This window comes from Abrus precatorius, unplaced genomic scaffold, assembly GCF_003935025.1.
Source record: "Abrus precatorius isolate BTA unplaced genomic scaffold, Abrus_2018 Scaffold5, whole genome shotgun sequence".
NCBI lineage: Eukaryota > Viridiplantae > Streptophyta > Magnoliopsida > Fabales > Fabaceae > Abrus > Abrus precatorius.
Genome location: NW_020874395.1, coordinates 2,507,002 through 2,528,993, shown reverse-complemented (window position 1 = coordinate 2,528,993; position 21,992 = coordinate 2,507,002). Strand labels below are relative to the sequence as shown.

General features: G+C 31.2%; 3 protein-coding genes and 1 pseudogene across 10 annotated transcripts; all 4 read left to right on the top strand.

Moving 5' to 3' along the window:
* The first annotated feature begins 2,482 nt into the window (after positions 1–2,482).
* Positions 2,483–5,261, top strand: LOC113867981 (membrane-anchored ubiquitin-fold protein 2-like). Its single transcript, XM_027503513.1, has 3 exons — positions 2,483–2,813; positions 3,817–3,981; positions 5,186–5,261. The coding sequence occupies exons 1-3, from the start codon at positions 2,681–2,683 to the stop codon at positions 5,239–5,241; spliced, it is 354 nt and encodes a 117-aa protein (XP_027359314.1). The 5' UTR covers positions 2,483–2,680; the 3' UTR covers positions 5,242–5,261.
* A 1,406-nt stretch (positions 5,262–6,667) lies between these two features.
* LOC113868191 (chaperone protein ClpB3, chloroplastic) lies at positions 6,668–14,010 on the top strand. 8 transcript variants are annotated; one of them, XM_027503802.1, is made up of 11 exons: positions 6,736–7,045; positions 7,636–7,854; positions 8,488–8,622; positions 8,750–8,987; positions 9,107–9,302; positions 9,434–9,488; positions 9,785–9,935; positions 10,230–10,538; positions 11,610–11,875; positions 12,116–13,042; positions 13,424–14,005. In XM_027503802.1, exons 4-11 carry the CDS (start codon positions 8,774–8,776, stop codon positions 13,751–13,753), a joined length of 2,448 nt encoding a protein of 815 aa, XP_027359603.1. In that variant the 5' UTR covers positions 6,736–7,045; positions 7,636–7,854; positions 8,488–8,622; positions 8,750–8,773; the 3' UTR covers positions 13,754–14,005. The 8 variants fall into 8 exon arrangements, with proteins under 8 accessions (XP_027359600.1, XP_027359601.1, XP_027359603.1 ...); XM_027503803.1 differs by having other exon boundaries at positions 6,737–7,045; positions 8,564–8,622; XM_027503805.1 differs by lacking the exon at positions 6,736–7,045 and adding an exon at positions 7,526–7,557.
* A 1,382-nt stretch (positions 14,011–15,392) lies between these two features.
* LOC113867824 lies at positions 15,393–17,435 on the top strand (annotated as a pseudogene).
* Positions 17,436–18,570: 1,135 nt separating this feature from the next.
* Positions 18,571–21,536, top strand: LOC113867962. The gene is made up of 6 exons (XM_027503487.1): positions 18,571–18,680; positions 18,810–18,935; positions 19,269–19,342; positions 19,422–19,501; positions 20,447–20,598; positions 21,328–21,536. The coding sequence occupies exons 1-6, from the start codon at positions 18,677–18,679 to the stop codon at positions 21,390–21,392; spliced, it is 501 nt and encodes a 166-aa protein (XP_027359288.1). The 5' UTR covers positions 18,571–18,676; the 3' UTR covers positions 21,393–21,536.
* The last annotated feature ends 456 nt before the right edge of the window (positions 21,537–21,992 follow it).

Genomic DNA, 21,992 nt, shown 5'->3' with positions numbered 1-21,992 from the left:
TACCTTCCTATAGATAATCATTTTTTTGGTTAAATTAGTGTACTCTATGGAGATCAAATCATAAAAGTAATTAGAGTTCTTTTGTTGTTTTATTGAAAGGAGGCATACACGTAAACATAATCATGCAACTATATGTCACTATATGAGAAATAATCTTTCAAATTAATATCATAACATTATTGCTTTAACTTTTAATGGCCACGAGGAGTTGTGGTTTAGCTTTTCTCTTTCATATATGTAATACTAAACGACAAGTATGTGGCAAATTGATTACTAGATTGTTTGAAAGAGTTATATGCAATTTATTTTCACTTATAAAAATAATTTATAATTTTTTTAATAATTTTTCTAGCAAGTTTATAAAGATAAGATTTTATTTATTTATGTATTAAGTTTTATATTTAAAATTATAACATAGACTCTTATGTAATAAAAATATATTAAATAAGCACTTAAATAAGTTGCTCATTCAGAAATATTTATATATATTTTATAGGAATAAATCTTTATTTTTATCACTTAAATTATTTGTGTCAATTATTTTAATTCTTGACTTTACAAATTTTTTATGTCCGTCACCAATTTGCAAAACGTCAGTCACTTCAATCATTTTTGTTATGAAACGGCAAGAGAAAATAAACCAAAATAAATGACTTAATTTAGAAAGTTGAAAACTAATGTGATGAGTTTGAAAAAAACAAAATTAAAGTAACTAATGGTTACAATATCAATAACTAGAATGAGAAAATTATTTTATTTTATAGACTTGTATATAAGTCCTTGAAAATATTATTTTTATTTTAACCCTATAAAAATTTTATTCATTTTTAGTTCTTCCCTAGGGATAAAAAATGAATCATTTTTAGTAAATGTAGTAAGTAATAACGTCATATTTTTAACACTAAAAACGTACTCATACACATTTTCCAAGGGAAATTTTTATATAAATCTGTGTAGATATTTGAAGAATTAAACTTCACACACTCTAAAAAAATTAAGAGAAATTATATAGGGAGTTAAGGACTGAGGATATAATTAATCTTTTATAATAATATTATCGTATTGGTTGAGATTGGAAAAAATGATTTGTTTTTTCTTTTGTGCCTATAACAGTAAAAAATTTATTGAACTTATTTTATATTTTAATTTTTATTATTAAAAATCATTAAAAAAAATTAAAGCATAATTTTACGACAGAATAAAAAAAGTCAAGCATGTAATGAATATTTTCTAAACAGTAAAGAAACAAAAAAAAACTCAAACAACAGTGATAAAGAAGATTGATACATGTCAAACCAAGAAGGAATAAAATAAAGAAAATTAACTTAAATATAAATTCAAATCGAGGTAAATTGTGAAACGTTTCACTGGTATGATATAAACGAATCTTATATTTCAACAATTAATCTCTCAACTTTACCAATAAAAATTATTACTCAAAGACAGAAAAAAAAAGTCTTTATATATTTTATATACTTATATGTTAGTCATTGTTAATATTTTGGTCTTATGTCGCTGTTCCTTTTAATTTATATTTTTATATAAATAATTTAAAGTATTTCAAAAAAACATTTGTTTAACTTATACGACATTAATCTCTAATGTGCTCAACAACACACAATAAAAAATCAATAAATAATAATTTTTAATTAAAAATTATAATATTTAATGTTATGAGAAGAAAAACCGATATAAGAAATGCTAGTTTTGTCTTAACGTTACATTGTTGCATTGACCTGGTAACAGAAGAAACGGTAGGATGGTAAGTTTGCAGATGTTAAGAATGTGCGAGAGACATACAAATGTTGTCTGATTGACGCTTTTGAACAGTTTCTGACACCGAAATTCAGCCAAAAGTTGACCCTTTTGGATGAATGAGAATAACTTATGCCATTTACACAGCCTTAGCAAATTAGAATACTATGATGGCAACAATGGAGCCATTGACCACAGATTTTGAGACACTTTGAAAACACCAAACACCCTCTTCTCTTCTCTTGCAACCCCTTGTCATGATGATGGTTTCTTTGACTTTGAAAACAACACTCACTTTCTCTTCTTCCTTCTCACTTTTCATGATATAAGTTCTCTGATTTACGCAAGTGCCACCCAGATCAGTGATTGACCCAATTCAGAAAAAGTGTGAAAGTTCTCGTTTAGGAATCCTTGCTGATTTTGTTGGTGGCTCAGTTGGGAATTCAAGATTGTTCTTTGATTTAATGAATACCCATTTGAGTATTGATTTGGTTTTATTTGGTTGTAGCTGTAAGTGTGTAAGATGCCTTTTGTCAGTGTGTTGAATTCTGTTTAAGCATTAGTTGTTTGTTGGATTTCAATAATTTTTTTCTTCTGTTTGATTATTTATTTGGACAGACTCAGTTCATTTATTTAATCTATACATTTCTCACCTCTTCATAGTTTCATTAATTATCTAGTTTACCATTTCACTATTTCAGGTTTAGTATGCTACTTGGATATTGAGTGTCACTGAGAGGACTCATTACTCAACCTTTTTCTTTTTTATCAAGTTTTTGCTGAATACTCCAGTGAGCTATTTTGATTTAATTCCTACATGATTGAAACTCAAGTGAAGTGATTCACTGGACAATTTCTTCCACTCAGTTTGTGGTCTAACTGAAGCTGTTTGATTTGTGAACTTCACGAGTTCCTTAATCTGAGTATGGCTGGGAGCCAAGATCAATTAGAGATCAAGTTTCGGTTGAGTGATGGTTCGGATATTGGCCCCAAAAGTTTTGCTGCTGCTACAAGTATTGCAACACTGAAAGAAAATATTCTAGCTCAATGGCCAAAAGGTTAGTTGTGGTGTCTTCTCTCTTTTTTTGAATCTCTTTTCTTGTCCTCCAATTAATGCTAAGATGTCAGTGTCAGAAAGTGTTATACTGTTCCTGTTTGTTATAATGAACTCTATTGCATATTAAGGAAGACAGGTTGGAAGGGCCATTGATGTGGATGTATGATTTATGTAAGGGATATACTGAGGTAGAAGAAGTCATGATTCGTTTATGTAAATAGTTATTACTTTTGAAATTTGGGTGCAGATCATGTTTGTGATGATGCACTATGGATGCAGTTCATGCTTGGGATGAGAATTGAGAACAAAAACTGAACTATATGTTGGCTTATCAACGATAGCAAGTTTCCATTTAATGGAATCTTGTGCTTTGTGTTGAGCATGTCTTTGTGTTGTGACATGCTTTAGTTATCTCCTCTCTCTCCTTCAGAAATTAAGGAGGTTTATCATTAATAGCAAGACAATTACTTAATATTGAGGCACTCTTTAGCTAAAAATAGATTTTAGATTCTGTATTTTATCCTTAAACCATAAAGTGGAAAATAATCATCATATGTCCCTCAGTTATTACTTTCTTCAACTTAATTTTTTTCTCTTAACCCATATTGTGTGCCTGTTCCTGCTTGAGTGGTTCAAGTTAGGTGCCTTACGAATGTTAGTGCACTTGACATTTTTTTTGTCTTGGTATTTTATCAAAACCAAAAGCTGAATTTTGAATCCTTGATAACTTTTCAAGAGTATGTTTGAAGCTAAGTGTCCATGCAATATGGGTTTCATGGATCCCATTTGATATGTATTCACATATTACTAAGTACTAACAACTAAACTTACTAGTGCCATGTTCTCTGCAACTTGCTAGTATATAAGATATGAAGAAAATAACATGCATTTAAATGCTTATCTTATTACTTAATTTGATTTAACATCATGTGGTCTCACTCTACCTTTTGCCTTGCTTTTCTAGTGATATATGAAATCTGTAAGTTTGTGTTTCTGTTTTGAAGATGTGGAGTCCGGCCCAAGAACTGTAAAAGATGTGAAGTTAATTAGTGGTGGAAAAATATTGGAGAACAACAGAACAGTGGGGGAATGTCAGAGCCCATTGTTTGATCTCCCTGGTGGAGTTACAACAATGCATGTGGTTGTGCAACCACCTACTATGGAGAAAGGTCTAGTATTTATTTTAAAGGCTGATCAAAAGTTACTATTATCAATAGCTGTCTGTTTTACTTGTTCAAAAAGCTTCAGTATAAAATATAAAAAGCTTTATTTTAAAGTATGATTGGAGTCAAGTTCTTTTCATGGCCAATAGCTAAATTGTTTTGATTACTTTTATTTCTAACTTGTAGAGAGTATTTTCTATATATCATACTTTTAATGTGTTTTCTATCACTCTTGAACCACCTAAATATGACTGTTTTAACAGATCAATATTTGTTGAGTGATAAGATACCGTACATTGAAAACTGCTGGTTCTGACTATGCTAAATATACTTTTACACACAATTTACGTTTTAAGAGTGCACTTTTAATGTTAAGGCTTGTCATTAATGGAATGATTAAAATTATTATTTGTTTTTATTCTATGAGCCTTTATTTGTTTTGACCTTTAACAGTTATAATATTCTAATTTACTTTTATAGAGTGCAAAGTGAGAATTGAACAGCTATGATCTCTTTCAAAGTATTATTTATTGAAGGCCAATTATGAAATCCTTTTTTGGTTCAGATCAGAAGAAGAACTATATATGGGAATGAGTATTACTTTTTGTACCATCTTTTCTTTTTGTATCATTTCTAGAAATTTAATTTTGTAAGAGCTTTTAATACATTCTGAAAAAGGGTTCTAAGAGAGTTTAGAACCCTTTCAAAATTAATTCTGGAAGTGATGCAAAAAGGATGGTAAAAAGGCAAATTCCCTTAAGATTTATGCCAGGTCGTAGTCTAAAATTTTGACTTTCTGTTTATAAAACCTTTTATTTGTTTTTAACCCTTCAATGTGGAACCACACCATCCACTTCCTGTAAATACACAAATAAATAATCAAAACTATTTCTATTGTGTCCCAAATTATGGAGATTGTTTGATTTTGGTACATTCCTTAATGGACTCTCTCTTTCTTTGATAAAGAGAAGAAAGCCGAAAGATTAAATTGTGAGTAGGGATCTAATAATTAGATGGAAACACACTATTTGTAACACTAATAGTAGTGCACCTTACTTCAAGTTCAAAATGCTCTTTTGATAAGTAAAAACTAACTGCTTGAATCTAAATATAAAAGTTCTGCTTCTCTATTTGAACATTTTTAACTTCATTTGATTTTGGTGTTTTATCTGATCCTTATTGACATGCTGGTCTTTTTCTCCTGAAACAGATAAGAAAGTTGCAAGTGAAGCAAAGCAGAGCAAATGTTTTTGTGTTATATTATAAGATCGGATTGAACAGAGGATGTCATCTTTATAGATGGTTACAAGTTACAATTGTATTAATTTTTAACATAATCTATGGCTTTCAAAGATTTCCTAATACACAAACTCATTGGTTGCATGTCATGATTTGTGAAGATTGTGAATCAGCTTTTTCTTTATTTCTCTTTTCGTTTGAGATCTTTTTTTTCTTCTGCTCTCAGCATTTGTTTGTTGCCTCATTGTCCAATTGGTATTATTGTTGATTGAAATCAACTTTAATAGTTTAACTGCATAGTGCATACATCTCATAAAATTTTATTAATTTGTGTTTACAATTTTATATAATTTAAACATATGTAAATATATAATCAAATAAAAATTATGTACTTATATTTTTAAATTAAAATGAAGCGATAAAATATTAATTAAATTTTTCATTGTGTGAAATTTTATAAACTTCAAATATAATAATTAGATTTCTAAAATTATTGACCAACCACTTTTTTTGAAGAGGAAAATAATTATTTTTCATCAATCTGATTTTAACTATTGCAAGATTTTCCTTTACAAGTTTTAATTTATTATAACTTAATTTATACAAATTTAATTTATAACATGGAATGCTAAACAAATTTACAGAGACTTTGAAACTTTGTTTTAATCCTAACTCCTAAGATTGTCGACATTAAATAAGAAAACAGATTATTAATAAAAATTACATTTAATTATGAAGATTATAATCAAATTAAATAATGATTAACAATATAAAAATATTGAATGAACATGACATAATATGATAAATATATTTATTATGTTATTTAAGTACAAAAGATTGTGCCTATGAATCATCAATACTGTCCAAACTATATTAAGAAACAATGAATCAAGAGAAATTAACATCTATTAAGGGAAAAACTAGCAAATCACAATCAAATAAATAATTATAAAATTATGAAAATATAATTATGAAATAATTAAATCAAATAAAAATATATAAGTATTAAGTCGTTATGATATAACGTATTAAACATATTTTGTTATGTAGTTTAGATACCAAAAAAATATACCTATATATAACCTATAATTATTCACATTAAGGAAATAAAAAAAAACCAATCAATTAAAGAATTAAAGGACAATATAAAAATAAAAAATATTACTAAAAAAAATCTTACTGCTTAATATTTTTAAGATACTGTTTAAGAAATTAATAAATAATATTTTTTTGGTTAAAAATATATTAAAATCACAAAAATAAATATCTTTTATATTTTGTTGATAAAAAATGTTTTTAATTCTTTATTAAATGCCTAAAGACACCCATAAGCATTTTCTTAACAAAAATACGAAAATACAACATTTTAAATATTAATAATCAAAACATAAAAATATGATATAGTCATATCTAAACCGTGCCACGTGTGTGAACCTGGTTAAAGGTAGCGCACTGCGCACCCGGTGTATCCAACAACATGGCCACGTATAATAATCTTACGAATTCGCTTGTTTTCGTTCTCACACAACCTTCACCACCACACCAACAACGTCGCCGGAGTGTTTCTCGGCGTTTCCAGTCTCCGGCAATGGCCTCGATGACGTCGTTTTCGGGCCTCACCCTTTGTCATTACGTTCCAATATGCAGCCACAGAAATAACCCTCAATTTGCTCAGTTTCAACTCTCCTTCAGCTTTTCCGCGAAACCCACTTCCCTGAAAACTTCAAATTCGCTCTCATTAAAGAAAAGAGAAGCTTTCTCAAATGGGTATCGCTTAACTCGAAGAAACCTCTCACGGTTCTGTGTCCGCTGCACAGCTTCAAGTGGAAAGGTTACATGGGAATTAGGACAAGACACAGCATGTGCTTTATTATTCACAATGTTTTTAAGTTGCTTTTAGGGTTTGAGATTGGTGTTAGTCTTTTAGGGAAGGAAGCTATGTAATTCAAAATAATAGTTGTCTTATCCAAAAGTTTCAAATATATATATATATATATATATATATATATATATATATATATATATATATATAAATATAATCAATTGTATCATTTAGTATGTTTCATTTCTAAAACATTTATACACATAAATATTTTGTTTATTTTTGGTCTTACTTTCTTACTAAACTTTTAAGTAAGCAAATGAAAGATAATGATACATTTTATTGTGTTAAAATATGAGTTTGGGTCACAAGTTTAATAGAGTTTAATTAAGATAAGGCTCAATGTTAGTTCATGCAAGCCAGACCTGATTTGGCTCATCAACTTAGGCTTGTTATAAGTAAAGATACAAATTCATTTGTCAGTGGGGCAATTTGAATTGTTTGTGATTTTGGGGACAATTGTGAGTTGTGATGCTAATTGGGTCTAGTTGGAATTTCAGAGGTGTAGTAGTTGATATTGGGTTTTGATGCAATGGCAGATTACGCAGCAGGAATTCACAGAAATGGCGTGGCAAGCAATTGTCTCATCGCCTGAAGTGGCAAAGGAGAACAAGCACCAGATTGTGGAGACTGAGCACTTGATGAAAGCTTTGTTAGAGCAAAAGAATGGTCTTGCTCGTCGGATCTTTTCTAAGGTTGGGGTAGATAATACTCGGCTTCTAGAGGCTACTGATAAGCACATTCAACGACAACCTAAGGTGATTGACCAAGCCAAATAGTTTGAAATCCTCTATATATGCTTTGGTGCTTGTAGTTATGTCTTTAGCTTGTTATAGTAGTCTGACTTCTTTCTTTGTTGGCATTCATTTTAGGTATGGGATTTTATTGGTTTTAAACACATTCTCTCGCAACGTTGTTTATGGGCATACTTGTTCATCTTAAGAATTTAGACCCAAATAGAAATTGTATAAGTTTTCAACTTGATGATATAAGTCAAGTTGGAAGGAAAAGCTTGACCACAGAAGCTTGGAAGGGAAGTAATAGCCACATAATTTTGTTCTTCAAATGACTTAGGTACAATATGAAATTGACATGATACCATCACAAAAATGACTATGATCTGACCTATCTGCAATGTTTATGAAGCCTCATTGTCATCTGAAAACAAATATTGTGGAGTACAGGAGTAAAATGCAAAACTAATTTTGATCCCATATGCAATTTGAACCATTACACTTTTCCTTTATACAAATTTGTACTGTGTGTTGGTGAAAGCTCTCATCCATATTGACCTATAACTGCTGAGATTTTCAATACTGCTTCTCTGCTATAAAAGACTTATTTATTGTATTGATGTTGGTAATATGCTGACTTACGGCTGTTGGCTGCAGCTCAGATTCTTTGTGATGGTTCTTTTACATTAGTAGCCTCTGATAATATGACTTGAATTCCTGAATTCACTATTAGATGTCAATCTATGGCTTTGAGCAGATGCCCTATGCAAATGATATGGAGCAAACACATGGGTACTCATTGTATATTTTTAGATGCCTACAAATATAGCGCTTGTATTTTGTTAGCTGGTTGATTAAACTACTAAGCATCTCTGTAGCCCAAGAACCTGATTGTTGAACTCTTGTCCAATTATGTTAGGTTCTTGGGGAATCAGCTGGTTCAATGTTGGGGCGTGATTTGGAGGCATTGATTCAGAGAGCCAGGGATTTCAAGAAAGAATATAGGGACTCATTTGTGTCAGTTGAACACTTGGTTCTTGGTTTTGCCCAAGATCAACGATTTGGGAAAATATTGTTTAGGGATTTTCAAATATCTCAACAAGCCTTAAAATCTGCCATTGAGTCCATAAGGGGACGCCAGGCAGTCATTGACCAAGGTTATTTAATATTTGTGCACTTTTTTTAAATTATAGTGTATGATGTATAATATATTGATGTGTCTAATGTCATTGTAAACATCTTGTAGTTCTTAAGCATCTATTTAAATTTGTTATAGATCCTGAAGGGAAGTATGAAGCCTTGGAAAAATATGGGAAAGATTTGACAGCAATGGCTAAATCAGGAAAACTTGACCCAGTCATAGGAAGAGATGATGAAATACGCAGGTGCATTCAGATTCTCTCCAGGAGAACAAAGAACAATCCTGTGCTAATTGGTGAGCCAGGTGTGGGAAAGACTGCAATTTCTGAAGGGTAGGTGCTTAGTTCTTCCTCCAAACTGTTACCTGTGCTTGTATTACAAATCCTGTTCTAATTGCTTAGTACTACTGTGGACTCTTTTGGTAGTTTTCATTGAAGATTGACCAGTGCTGCCTTTGAAACAGACTTGCTCAGAGAATTGTTCAAGGAGATGTTCCTCAAGCTTTGATGAATCGAAGGGTATGTTCTTTATTCAATATTTAGGCTATTCTAAGCTTACTAAATTGTTTCGATAAAGCTGAAAATGGAAGAAAAAGGGGAAAGAATGGGAATTTGGAATTACAATAACTGGCTTTTCAAGTTTTTATCCCATTTTCTCTATATTTATCTCTATCATACCCTCTACAAATCTTACCCTTAATTCTGTTGATTTGTTTTATAAAAATGTAATATTTATCTTATTTTGTTTTCCATTTTGAACTGTGTGTCTTCACCAGGAGTTGTAAAATTGATCTGATACATGTGTCACTTTTCAGCTTATATCCCTTGATATGGGTGCACTAATTGCTGGAGCAAAGTATCGGGGAGAATTTGAGGATAGGCTGAAAGCTGTTCTCAAAGAAGTAACAGAATCTGATGGTCAGACTATCCTTTTCATTGATGAAATCCATACAGTTGTTGGGGCAGGTAATGGGCTTCAAAGTTTGCTACTTTTAAGACAGCTGATCTTTTGTATTGTAAAATTTGTTTGCAGGTCTCAGACAACTGTCCTTAATTTCTTTCAACTTTTGTTTTTCTTTATCTCTGACACGTGAAAACCCTTCAGATCAATGGATGTTAATATCATAGAATATGATACATTTCAACTCATATCTTCTTCCCAAAATGTTGCATTTGTTTGTAGCTGATGCCCAAAATAGTGATTTGAAATTAATATGTGGATGTTGGATGTGATTGCAATTTTAATTTATGATATGCTAGGTGCTACAAATGGTGCTATGGATGCTGGTAATCTCTTAAAGCCTATGCTTGGTCGGGGAGAGCTGCGATGTATTGGTGCAACAACATTAGATGAGTATCGGAAGTATATTGAGAAGGACCCAGCACTTGAGCGTCGATTCCAGCAAGTTTATGTTGATCAACCTTCAGTTGAAGACACCATTTCAATACTAAGGGGACTGCGGGAAAGGTATGAGCTGCATCATGGAGTTCGCATTTCTGACAGTGCACTTGTGGATGCTGCAATTCTCTCAGATCGATACATAAGTGGGAGGTTTTTACCTGACAAAGGTATTAATTACTAGCCAAAGACTCCTTGTGGGTCATATTGCACAAAGATTGAGAAATTTCATTAGCTTTTGTCTTTTTCTAGTAAATAATTACTATTAATACATAACTTGTTTTATAATAGCCAGGTTTGGATTCTAGAATAGTACATCTTCTGACTGATTGAAGCATGTTGTACAAAAATTCAGTTGAGAATTTATGGAAAATTTATAATTTTTTGTTAAAGCCAAATTCTTTTGTTGTTGCCCTGAAACCATGGAAATCCCAATGCCAATAGAATAGCATATTTTGTTTAAAGAATGAATGATATAAAGTGTTAATTGATATTGTTTTGTTTAGATATTTGAAGCTATATAGCACTTCCCTAATGTTGGGAGCATTTATGTGACTGGAGTCTAACTTGCATTCTAATTGCATTTGACTGATTAATATATAGGACTTCCTTTCTTTTTTCTTTTTATTGTTTTTGAATTTACTTTGTTAAAAGTTATAAGAGTATGTAGAAAGTATCTCATAATATTATTATTGCATTTTAGAATATCTTTTAAGTTCCTGGGATGATCTCTTAGGAGAGGTTCCTATATTTCATTATATGTCCTGATTGATTTCCCTATTTTATGAGTATACTACCAGTATAAATAAGGTTAACACTGCTCTTTCTTTTGCATCATGTCAAGGGTATGTTTGGATAACTGCTTATTTAAGCACATGTTCAATAAGCTCTTTGTAAACAATAACTTATATAATAAATTTAGCAATGAAACTTATTAGGATAAGTTGAAAGCAGTTTATTTTGATAAGCTATACTAAAGTAGCTTATTGAAATAAGTTGAAAATAATTTATGAGTCTTAAGCTGTTTTACATAAGTTTTTCATAAGCTCTTTCAAACAGACTCCAAATCAATATAAGTTTCTGATTATTCATTAGCATAAGCTCTCTTTTCCTCTTTTTTCTATAAAGAAATCCCTATAATTTCAACTAAAATGTTCAACTGTTACTGTTTTACATCTTATTATGAACTGGCATCAGTGATGCTCAAAAAGCACTAATTGCTAGCTACTTCTAAATTGCAGCTATTGATCTGGTTGATGAAGCAGCGGCTAAACTGAAAATGGAAATTACTTCTAAACCTACTGCACTTGATGAGATTAATCGATCAGTCTTGAAATTAGAGATGGAGAGACTCTCTCTCATGAATGACACTGACAAGGCTTCTAAAGATAGGTTAAATCGTCTTGAGACAGAGCTCTCTCTCTTAAAAGAGAAACAGGATGAACTGACAGAGCAATGGGAGCATGAAAAGTCAGTAATGACTCGTCTTCAGTCTATTAAAGAGGAGGTGTGTTAGCAGATTTTTGTTGTTTTTGCTATAGGTGCTCTTCTCTTTTTGTTTAAATAAGTAAACTTTTTGAAGATAGCTTTTTGTTGAGTTTCATCACATTGTTCTACTATATTGCAAGTGTACGTGTTGATTTAGTGATTATACATTGACATTAGAAATTTACTTGCACAAAAACATGATTTTGTATTAACTGGAAGATTAAAGTCTGATTGATCATTTCCATGTTTATATATGCAGATAGACAGGGTAAATCTTGAGATTCAACAGGCTGAGCGGGAGTATGATCTTAATCGCGCTGCTGAATTGAAGTATGGCAGTCTAAACTCCTTACAAAGACAACTTGAAAGTGCAGAGAAGGAGTTACATGAATACATGAACTCTGGTAAGTCTATGTTGAGAGAGGAAGTTACTGGTAATGATATTGCTGAAATCGTAAGCAAGTGGACTGGTATCCCCATATCAAAACTTCAACAATCTGAGAGAGAGAAGTTGTTGTATTTAGAGGAAGAACTCCATAAACGTGTTGTAGGTCAAGATCCTGCTGTTAAGGCTGTAGCTGAGGCTATCCAACGTTCAAGAGCAGGTCTTTCAGATCCCCATCGACCAATTGCTAGCTTCATGTTTATGGGACCCACAGGTGTAGGAAAGACAGAGCTAGCCAAGGCCCTTGCTTCATATTTGTTCAATACAGAAGAAGCACTTGTACGGATTGATATGAGCGAGTACATGGAAAAGCATACAGTTTCAAGGTTGATTGGTGCTCCACCTGGATATGTTGGGTATGAAGAGGGAGGGCAACTAACAGAGACGGTTCGCCGCAGACCATATGCTGTTATTTTGTTTGATGAGATTGAGAAGGCACACTCAGATGTTTTCAATGTATTCCTTCAAATTTTGGATGATGGAAGAGTAACTGATTCACAGGGGCGGACCGTAAGTTTTACCAACACTGTTATCATCATGACCTCAAATGTCGGATCACAGTATATTCTCAACACAGATGATGACACTGTGCCCAAGGAGCTAGCATATGAAACCATAAAGCAGCGAGTAATGGATGCTGCAAGATCCATCTTTCGCCCTGAGTTCATGAATAGAGTTGACGAGTATATTGTTTTCCGGCCTCTAGACCGTGACCAAATAAGTAGCATTGTCCGGTTACAGGTAATTTTGTCCTCAGCTATCTATACTTCCATGATAAGAGTCCAACACCCCAAAAAAAACACACACACAAGAAAAAAAAATGTTATGTATGTCCTCACTTGTAGATAATTCTGGTTAGAATGATTAGGAGTTTCTGAATTTAGGATGCATGGTTCAAATTCTGTCATGTGCTTGTTTTATATGTATGCTTTCTCTGTACATTGGTCCATTAGAAAGTAGTGACATCTTTGCTGTCACATATCTGATGTCTTTGTTGTTCTGGTATGTGAAGTTGCTTGGTGAAGAAATCTGATAACTTTGTTCAAGTTTTCTTACAAGATTTGCTGGGAGTTCTTACATGGTTTTTCACATCATTAGACTCACTTCTTTCGTTTATTACAGTTGGAGCGCGTGCAGATGAGAATTGCGGATCGCAAGATGAAAATCAAAGTAACAGAAGCTGCTATCCAACTACTTGGAAGTTTGGGGTATGATCCAAATTATGGTGCTAGGCCAGTCAAGCGAGTGATTCAGCAAAATGTTGAAAATGAACTTGCAAAGGGAATTCTTAGAGGAGAGTTTAAGGATGAGGATACAATTTTAGTAGACACAGAAGTGACAGCATTTGCCAATGGTCAACTTCCCCAGCAAAAGCTAGTTTTTAGGAGGGTTAAAGCTGATTCAGAATCCACTGTTAAAGACACCCGAGAAGGCTTTCCACAGATTCTGTGAATGCATGTCACTGCTCTTCTATTTCTCCATATGATATGTTTCATACAAATTTTGAGTATAGGCCATTTTATTATACTAATGGAACTTTGATTCTGTTAATAATTTGATATAATTTGTAGTTCTTCATATCATAATTTTTTTTGGTCAATACAAATTTCATACTTAAGAAGTGTTTGTTTTTATGAAATATTTTGTAGTGTAAAGGAGGAGCAGTGGTTCAGTTTTCCAATTAATAAATCTGGTTTTTAGGTGCATCCATGAATCAAGTCTGAGAAAGTGTTGATAAATAAATTTAAACAAAGGGCTTGATTGATCTGCTCTCATAATCAATTCAATATATCATTGCTTATGTTGTAATATTAAATTTATGATTAAATCATTAAAATTAATTTGAACATACATTTAACAATTTAAATTAATTTTATTAAAATTAGTTTTCACAAGGTCCAAAATAAATATTAAGAGGTAAACAAAAACAGCAAGAATTTTGCTAAAATGGTCCTCAATGTGATTTAACCACTCTACACCAACAAATTTATTTCTCCACACTACTTCGAAATTTAAAAACATATTAAGTTCAAATATGGTATCCACAAATAAATGCAATGATATATTTCTGCAATATAAAAAATTGCTTAAAATGATTTCATTATTACCCTTTAACATTCTAGTTCTTAACATTCTAGTTCTTTCTTATTTTTTCACTGTTTGTTCTCTTTTCACATACCTTTTTTTTTTTCCATTTTAATGAATATGTTAATATGTATAATGTATTAATTTTTTTCTTTGGATGGTTAATGAATATGTTAATATGTATAATGTATACTATAAATTTTTAGTCATTAAAATTTTTTATTTTGTAAAATTACGTTAGACAAAATAGAGTTTAATCGTTAGTCTCCGTAACAAATTAAATTTCAGTTTGTAAGCATGAAAGAAACAAAATAACAAGAATAATTTTAAATATTTTTATCTTCTACTTTTACAAATATTTTTAATTATGAAACGAAAGATATTAATTTCTTGTTTTCAGAATAATAAATATATGTTATTTTTCATCTAATAAAACTCAACCAATAATCCTTGCAGGAAACATGTGAAGATGACATACTGATTGTATTTTTTGTCTTTTCTTTTTAAAAAGAAATTAAGAACATCTTGACAATGCCTATGGACACGTTATTTTCGTTAAATAATGGAACCATAACTTAGACCAAAATACATCCCCGCTACAAACATTTCATTCTTCTAATTAACAAAATGCACAAAACTTAACTACAGATCGATTTCTAAGTAATTTTAATATTATTTTCCAATTAAAATTATAATTTTTATAATCTGTAAAAGTATTAAATGTTTACATTTTATGGAAATAAAACTACCATTTTAATTTAAAAATAATACTAAAATTATTTTAAAAAAGGCATTTTTGTAGCTTCTTTCTTCTATCATGTGGAATGAGGACCATAAAATTGACTCTCTTGTGCGGATGCGTCATACATTACATCACTCGATTCATGTATGTATAAATAGCCATTTATTTTGCATCACCATCATCACACCCTCACCACCATTTTCAACCTTGAAGTCTCATGTCTTAATCCACTTACCCTCTTATTCCTTTAATTTACTTTGATTCATGGCAAGCATTCCATCTCACATCTAAGCTTGGGTCTACTCTCAATATGGGAATATAGAAGAGGTTCTCAAGTTTGATCCTAATGTACCAACACCACACCTCAAGGAAGACCAAGTGCTCATCAAGGTTGTGGCTGCAGCCCTTAATCCTGTAGATTTTAAGAGGGCTCTTGGCCATTTCAAGGATATTGATTCTCCTTTACCCGTAAGATTTTCATCACTTTTATATTACTAGTTAATTAAGATGTTCTATGTCAACTAGAAATAGTGACAATACTCTTTGTAAGAAATATTAAAATATTTTGTTGAAGCATATTAACAAACTGAGTCTATTCAAATCTTATACAGATTATCTTCTCCGTATTTGTAGCCAATGTGAGATATTTTAATGTTAATTTCTACCAAAGTTTTAAACATCATGTTCTATCTGAGCATATAATACATGCACACTGGCCTAACACAAAAATAATTTATTTACTTTTTTGGATTTTTTGATCTCATATTACTAATTTATTGCTCCATTTTTTGAGCGGTGGTGAGAAGACTGCACCAGTGTATGATGTTGCTGGTGTAGTGGTCAAAGTGGGAAATCAAGTGAAGAAATTTAAGGTGGGGGATGAAGTTTATGGTGATGTTAATGAGATTACTTTGGACAATCCAAAGACTATAGGTTCTTTGGCTGAGTACACTGCTGCTGAAGAAAAAGTATTGGCTCATAAACCCTACAATTTGAGTTTTGTTGAAGCTGCTAGCCTCCCTTTAGCAATCATTACTGCTTATCAAGGACTTGATACAATTGGGTTTTCTGCTGGCAAATCTTTACTTGTTCTTGGAGGTGCTGGAGGAGTTGGAACCTTCGTTATTCAGGTTTGATTTCTTCCATCAAAACATTGTCTAGTAATAGCAAAAAGCTGCAGTTTCTGGAATACACCCTGATTAATAGCAGGTTTCTTGAGCATAAAGATAATTTAAAAAAATAAAACTGATAAGAGTAAAAATATTATCATTATTAAACAATGATGAAATTGTCTTTAAAAAAATAATATATAGTAAGAGAGATCTGAATTGTGAATAATGAAGATTGTATTTTGTTGGATAGAAATTTAATATTTTTCACTCTCTATTAGAGCTAACGGTTATTTGAATATGCATTTGTTTGTTGAGATAGATTGCCAAGCATGCGTTTGGTGCTTCCAAGATATCAGCTACTGCTAGTACAGGAAAACTAGAATTGTTGAGGAAATTAGGAGCAGACTTGCCTATCGATTACACGAAGGAGAATTTTGAAGAACTGGCAGAGAAGTTTGATGTGGTGTATGATGCAGTAGGTCAGTTATTTGGACTGAATAACCAGCCTATAGTTATATGTTTTGCATGATGAAGCTGTTTATGTGAAAATATAATATATTATTTGCTTAAATAAGATTTTACTGAACTTGTTATTTTTACTTTTAGAATTAATCCTTATAAAAGTAAGTTATTAGTATTTAATCATTAACTTTTTAAAGGAGTCAAAATTACTCCTTGACATGAACTTAAATCTTAACAAAATTTTTCAAATAATAAAAATTATTTTTTTATATTTTAAAACATTGGAAATTAAATACTAATAAGTTTTACATAAAAACTAATTCTAAAATCAATAACTTATATTGTTGAATACTGTCTCAAAACTGTTGATTCTGAACACAGGAGAGAGTGAAAAGGCATTGACGGCCATTAAAGCAGGAGGGAAAGTTGTGACAATACTGCCACCAGGAACTCCGCCAGCTGTACCCTTCTTACTCACTTCAGATGGAGCTTTGTTGGAGAAACTAAGACCTTACTTGGAGAGTGGCAAGGTGAAGCCAATATTGGATCCTAAGAGTCCCTTTCCATTTTCTCAAACTGTGGAAGCATTTTCCTGCCTCAAGACTAACAGAGCCACTGGAAAGTAGTCATACATCCCATCCCATAAGCATATTGAATTTATCATTTCAATTTCTCTGCCCTTAATTTATGCTATTTTAGCTATTTGAGAAAAAGTGTGTGCCCAAAAATATTGTAATAAATCTCTTGGAGATGTGGTTCTTGTTATAATTACCCTCATGGTTTGTGCTATGGCTTCAGAATGTGCAATAATAATTAAATGTTATGTTGTTCAACAGCATATAAATAATATTTGTATTTCTATTTGTATAACATAAAAATAAAAAAGTAAGGCTATTTCAATTTTTTTAAATAATATTTACTGCAAGGAGAAAGAAAGAGAAAAAAAAAGTGTAAGATAAAATAGTTAATGTGATGGAAAAAAATAAAGTAAGAAAGTTTCTAAATAAAACTGAAATACAATGGACAAAGATCTACGAATATTTGTCTCAAGGAAAATTAGATTATGAGAAACCTTAAGAAACACAACAAAAATAAAAGTAAAAACCAACTAACCATTATGAAACAAACTACCTTAGGAACGAGAAACATAATATATATTAGAATGAAATAGGTTAAATTATATTTTTCTTTTTCTAAATTTAATTGAAATTTTGATTTTGTCTAGTCTTCTAAGTTTAATTTAAATTTTATTTTAATCTATTAAATTAAATAAAAATAAAGTTAAAAAAGAGCAAATAAAACTTTACTTAAATTCATATAATGAAAAGTGTAGTTTAGACAAACAATTGTTTTCTTTTAATACGTGGGACCACTAAAATAGAGAGGATAATAGAGTTAAAGCTGCTCTTATATTACCCTAAAAATCAATAAAAACTCAATATTAATTTAAAAAATTCTTAATATTACATACAAAAATAAAAAAGTAATTAATATTTTAATTGTTTTAATAAAATTAATATTTAATAATATTATTAATTACCGATAAATAATTAAGTGACATATATCTAATTTTTTAAAAATAAAATTGTGTATAAATAAAATCTTTATAAAGAAATTAACCCTCATGTTATGAAAATTATTATTTAACATTAAATAGGATTGCCTCCTAATAATGAGGATTATGAAATCTTTATTTTATTTATTAAAAAATTTAAATCCTTAAACAAATACTTTTTCACTGAAAGTAATTCTTCACACTGCAATAGAAAAAACGAAATAACCAAAATTGAGATAAGGAAAAACGACAGGTAGTAAAATGGAAAGGTAAAAAGAAAACAAACGACAACAAAACGACACTCTTCTACAAATTCCCCATTAACGTTTTCATCCTCAGCTGACTTCCTTCTTCTCTCTGCTTTTGTTCCTTTCACAGTCCACAAAATCGAGCTAGTGATCATTCTCTCACACACCCACATGGGTCAGTTTTCTTCTGCGCAATTGTAGCGTTAAAAAACCAAACTTTCGGTGTTTTAATTTGCTTTTCAGTTTTCACATACCCATTTTCATTTTTTATGTTTATATTTTCTTGGGTCAAATTTTGTGGCAGATGAGAGAGAAGAGGGGAAGGTGGTGATGGAAGGAGTAGCATCGATAGCATTGCTGCCTTGTGGGTCTGTCTCAGGACACTTCATCCAACTTCCCCATTCTATTTGCTATGGCCTTTATGGCACTGGTATATGTGATTTCACCATGTTTTTTTTTTTTTTTTTTTTTAACGAATATCTGTTTTCTGCAATATATATGTTTATATCAAATGAAAATGCTCGTTATGTAAGAATGTAATGATTAAAACAACAAAGATTTTTGGCTACAAAAACCAGCTTGCGAGGTAGTTGATATCCTTTTGTGCATCAGTTCGTAGCTTGTTAGTTTATCTGTATGTTGGTTACTTTCCCATTGTTCTATGTGAGCCAATGCTTTTATACAACTTTTTTGATACTCTATTCTGTCCATTTAGTAATTACTTATATATGCTTTTCCTTTTCATCTTTTTGCATGATGAAAGAATTGGCATGTGAAAGGGAATGCAGTAGGGGTGAGGATTATCGCCTCATCAAACTTACAATCACAGATTTCAATGTAGTAATTGTGCCTTTTGTGTTGTGTATCTTTCCCTGTCCCTTGTACACTTTATTCACGTTTGGTTTTGATAAAATAGGCAAAGAAAGAACAAGACACTGTTGTGGAGCGCAAAGGCCATGATGCTGCTCGGTTCCACAGCATTGATCATGCTCATGGGTAAAACATAGTGTTCTAGATATGATATTCATGTATAATTTCTTTTCGAGCACTCACCTGAGCTTTATGATTTTTTAATTATTGTTTTTTATTCTTAATATGTATAATTTTCATGTTAAACAGTGAGAACCATGTTATTATGATGAAACTACATTTCTATAGTCAAGCAACTGCTTAGATATAACTTCTGGACTATGGTGAAGGCAAGAAAGTTAACCATGTCATTGAACTCTACTTGTATTTAACTATAATGATTCAAATAGACAAATAGAGGTTGTTGCTGTCTAGCATGTCAACAGAACACGCCATCTCAAGAGAGCCACATAATTAGATAATCTACTGGTCTGGTCATTATCCAGTTTTCATATGCTCCCTGTGTGCAGTAATTTTTTTTCACAAGAAACTTAATTGGTTTACTTTTGGGTATATTATTTTAGATTGTACAATTAATCACTATAGTCTCACTCAAGTTGGATTTTAGCTATATTTTCCCCTCATTTGGGTTTTAGTCCATATAGTTTGTACTCATTAAGATATTTTCCCTATTTCCTGTGAAGGATTTTTCCTTACAGTTTGCAATTATTAAGGTATTGATCCATGAGAGACCAAAGTCCAAATGAATGATATTTATAGGGACCAATATTTTCAAAAAAAATTTATAAGAATCAAAATTTAAATCTGGCAAACAATAGAGACTAATTATTTATTTTGTGGCATCACATTAGTAATCTTTATCTTTTATAATTGTCTGTGTCAGATTAAATCTTCTCTATCTATGGTTTTGTCTCCAGTTAGCGAGTTTTTACAAATTGGTTTCTCTTTCAGAACATTCTTTTCTTTCTCCTCATAAATTGAAGTTATCAATCATTTACATTTTTCTTCATTTTGATGACCACCATACGAGAATGGCATGTTCAATTTATTGTTTGCATTCACCTTTAACAGTTGGGAAAAGGATGTCACAGGTATGATTGGACAAACGGATGGGAAAAAAAGAATCTTAGTTTCATTTGAGTGCGAGACACTGAAAGCCGAGAAAGCAGCTGAAGACCACATCAGGAAGTTCATGCCAAAATTAGCTGGGCTGGATGCTGTGGGTATGTAAATGTTCTAATTTGTACCTAGTCTTGGATAATACAGTATTACTATCATTACTCTAGACACCAATGGTTGTGAGATGTTTGATCATGTATGGTGCTTTTCTTTGCTATTTCCATGTTACAACTTGTTTCCCTTTTCATGCTTTTTGAATGAAAGAAACAGAGGTGTACCAAGGGAGCAAGGTTTGATCATGCTATGCAAGATGCACCAAATCCTACCGCATTCTTCTTAGAATTACTTTTGCTAAAAGAAACCAACATCATAGTAAAAGTACTTATGAGTAATGACTATTTCTTAGAAAGTTGAACATGTTAGGCTTGAGGTGACAGGTTGTAGATGCAGCTATGTTTGATTATTACGATATTTTGATTGCCATTTTATGGCTTGTGCTTGGATCCAAACACTTCTTTTCACCTGCATGAAGAATCTTGCATTCTTTTGGAGGTATTGACAAGTGCTTTTAGAAAATTTCCTTAGTGCTTCACTCTTAAAGCATCCTAAAAATCTTCAATATAGCAACAACATGATTGGCTTGAGTTCTAGAAGATGTAGGGGAAGAAGCTATTTTCTTTCCCATATGTTATTTGACTGAAGTCCGTGCATGCATGAGCTTAAGCACAGAGATTACAAACAGTTTAATGTGTTCAATGCATTATATTTCCCTAGTTTAATGTCTTATCCCTTGCATACTCAGTCTGTTTTATTTGATGGTTTGAATTGTGCAGTTAACATTGGAAGGATGAGGATTTCTGGTTTGGACTTTGGAGCAGAGGATGTAGAGACAGAATAGAAATTTTGATATTGTAATTAGTTAATATCCATTAAGCTACTGAAAGGAAGACTCAAATGCATGATTTGAGCAAATTCTGCAGAAAAATATTTTGTTGAGAGGTGAGAATCTGTAGTTTTCCCAAACATTCATCCTTAATTTGACAATCCGTGCTTTATGGCCATTCATCGTTTATTGTTTGGTAAGAATAGAATATGTTCATTTGAATATATGGGAAAATAGGAACAGAAAATTTATGATGAAAAACACTGTTTTTAATTGATACAATTACAATTACATTCAAAGTATAAAACAATTTATAATATCTTCTTACCCATATCCATACATAATATAAGATGATCATTATTTTAATTGATTATTATTATTATTATTATCATTAACATGTTTTTCTATTAAAGTTGGGAATTGAGATCCTTAATCGGTAAAAATTTCAGGCATGTAATTGGTAAGATTTAAAATAGAAGTGTAGCCATAACGAAGTTGAGATGTTTCTACCTTTTACACTTTTCTTGGAGAATGGTGAGGACTTACTATCAAAGAGCAAATTTTATACATGTTCATTGTTAAAACATCATATATTAAAATGTAATATTATTATCA

Bases quoted from the DNA above. Each gene is read 5' to 3' on its own strand.
- LOC113868191 (XM_027503799.1), top strand. From the start codon at position 6,692: ATGGCCACGTATAATAATCTTACGAATTCGCTTGTTTTCGTTCTCACA. The intron at 10,539-11,609 runs GTATTAATTACT...TCTAAATTGCAG, and splicing joins GAGGTTTTTACCTGACAAAG to CTATTGATCTGGTTGATGAA. The intron at 11,876-12,115 runs GTGTGTTAGCAG...TTATATATGCAG, and splicing joins TTCAGTCTATTAAAGAGGAG to ATAGACAGGGTAAATCTTGA.
- LOC113867962 (XM_027503487.1), top strand. The intron at 18,936-19,268 runs GTATATGTGATT...GCATGATGAAAG, and splicing joins CTATGGCCTTTATGGCACTG to AATTGGCATGTGAAAGGGAA. The intron at 20,599-21,327 runs GTATGTAAATGT...TGAATTGTGCAG, and splicing joins AGCTGGGCTGGATGCTGTGG to TTAACATTGGAAGGATGAGG.
- LOC113867981 (XM_027503513.1), top strand. From the start codon at position 2,681: ATGGCTGGGAGCCAAGATCAATTAGAGATCAAGTTTCGGTTGAGTGAT. The intron at 2,814-3,816 runs GTTAGTTGTGGT...TCTGTTTTGAAG, and splicing joins TCTAGCTCAATGGCCAAAAG to ATGTGGAGTCCGGCCCAAGA. The intron at 3,982-5,185 runs GTCTAGTATTTA...CTCCTGAAACAG, and splicing joins ACCACCTACTATGGAGAAAG to ATAAGAAAGTTGCAAGTGAA.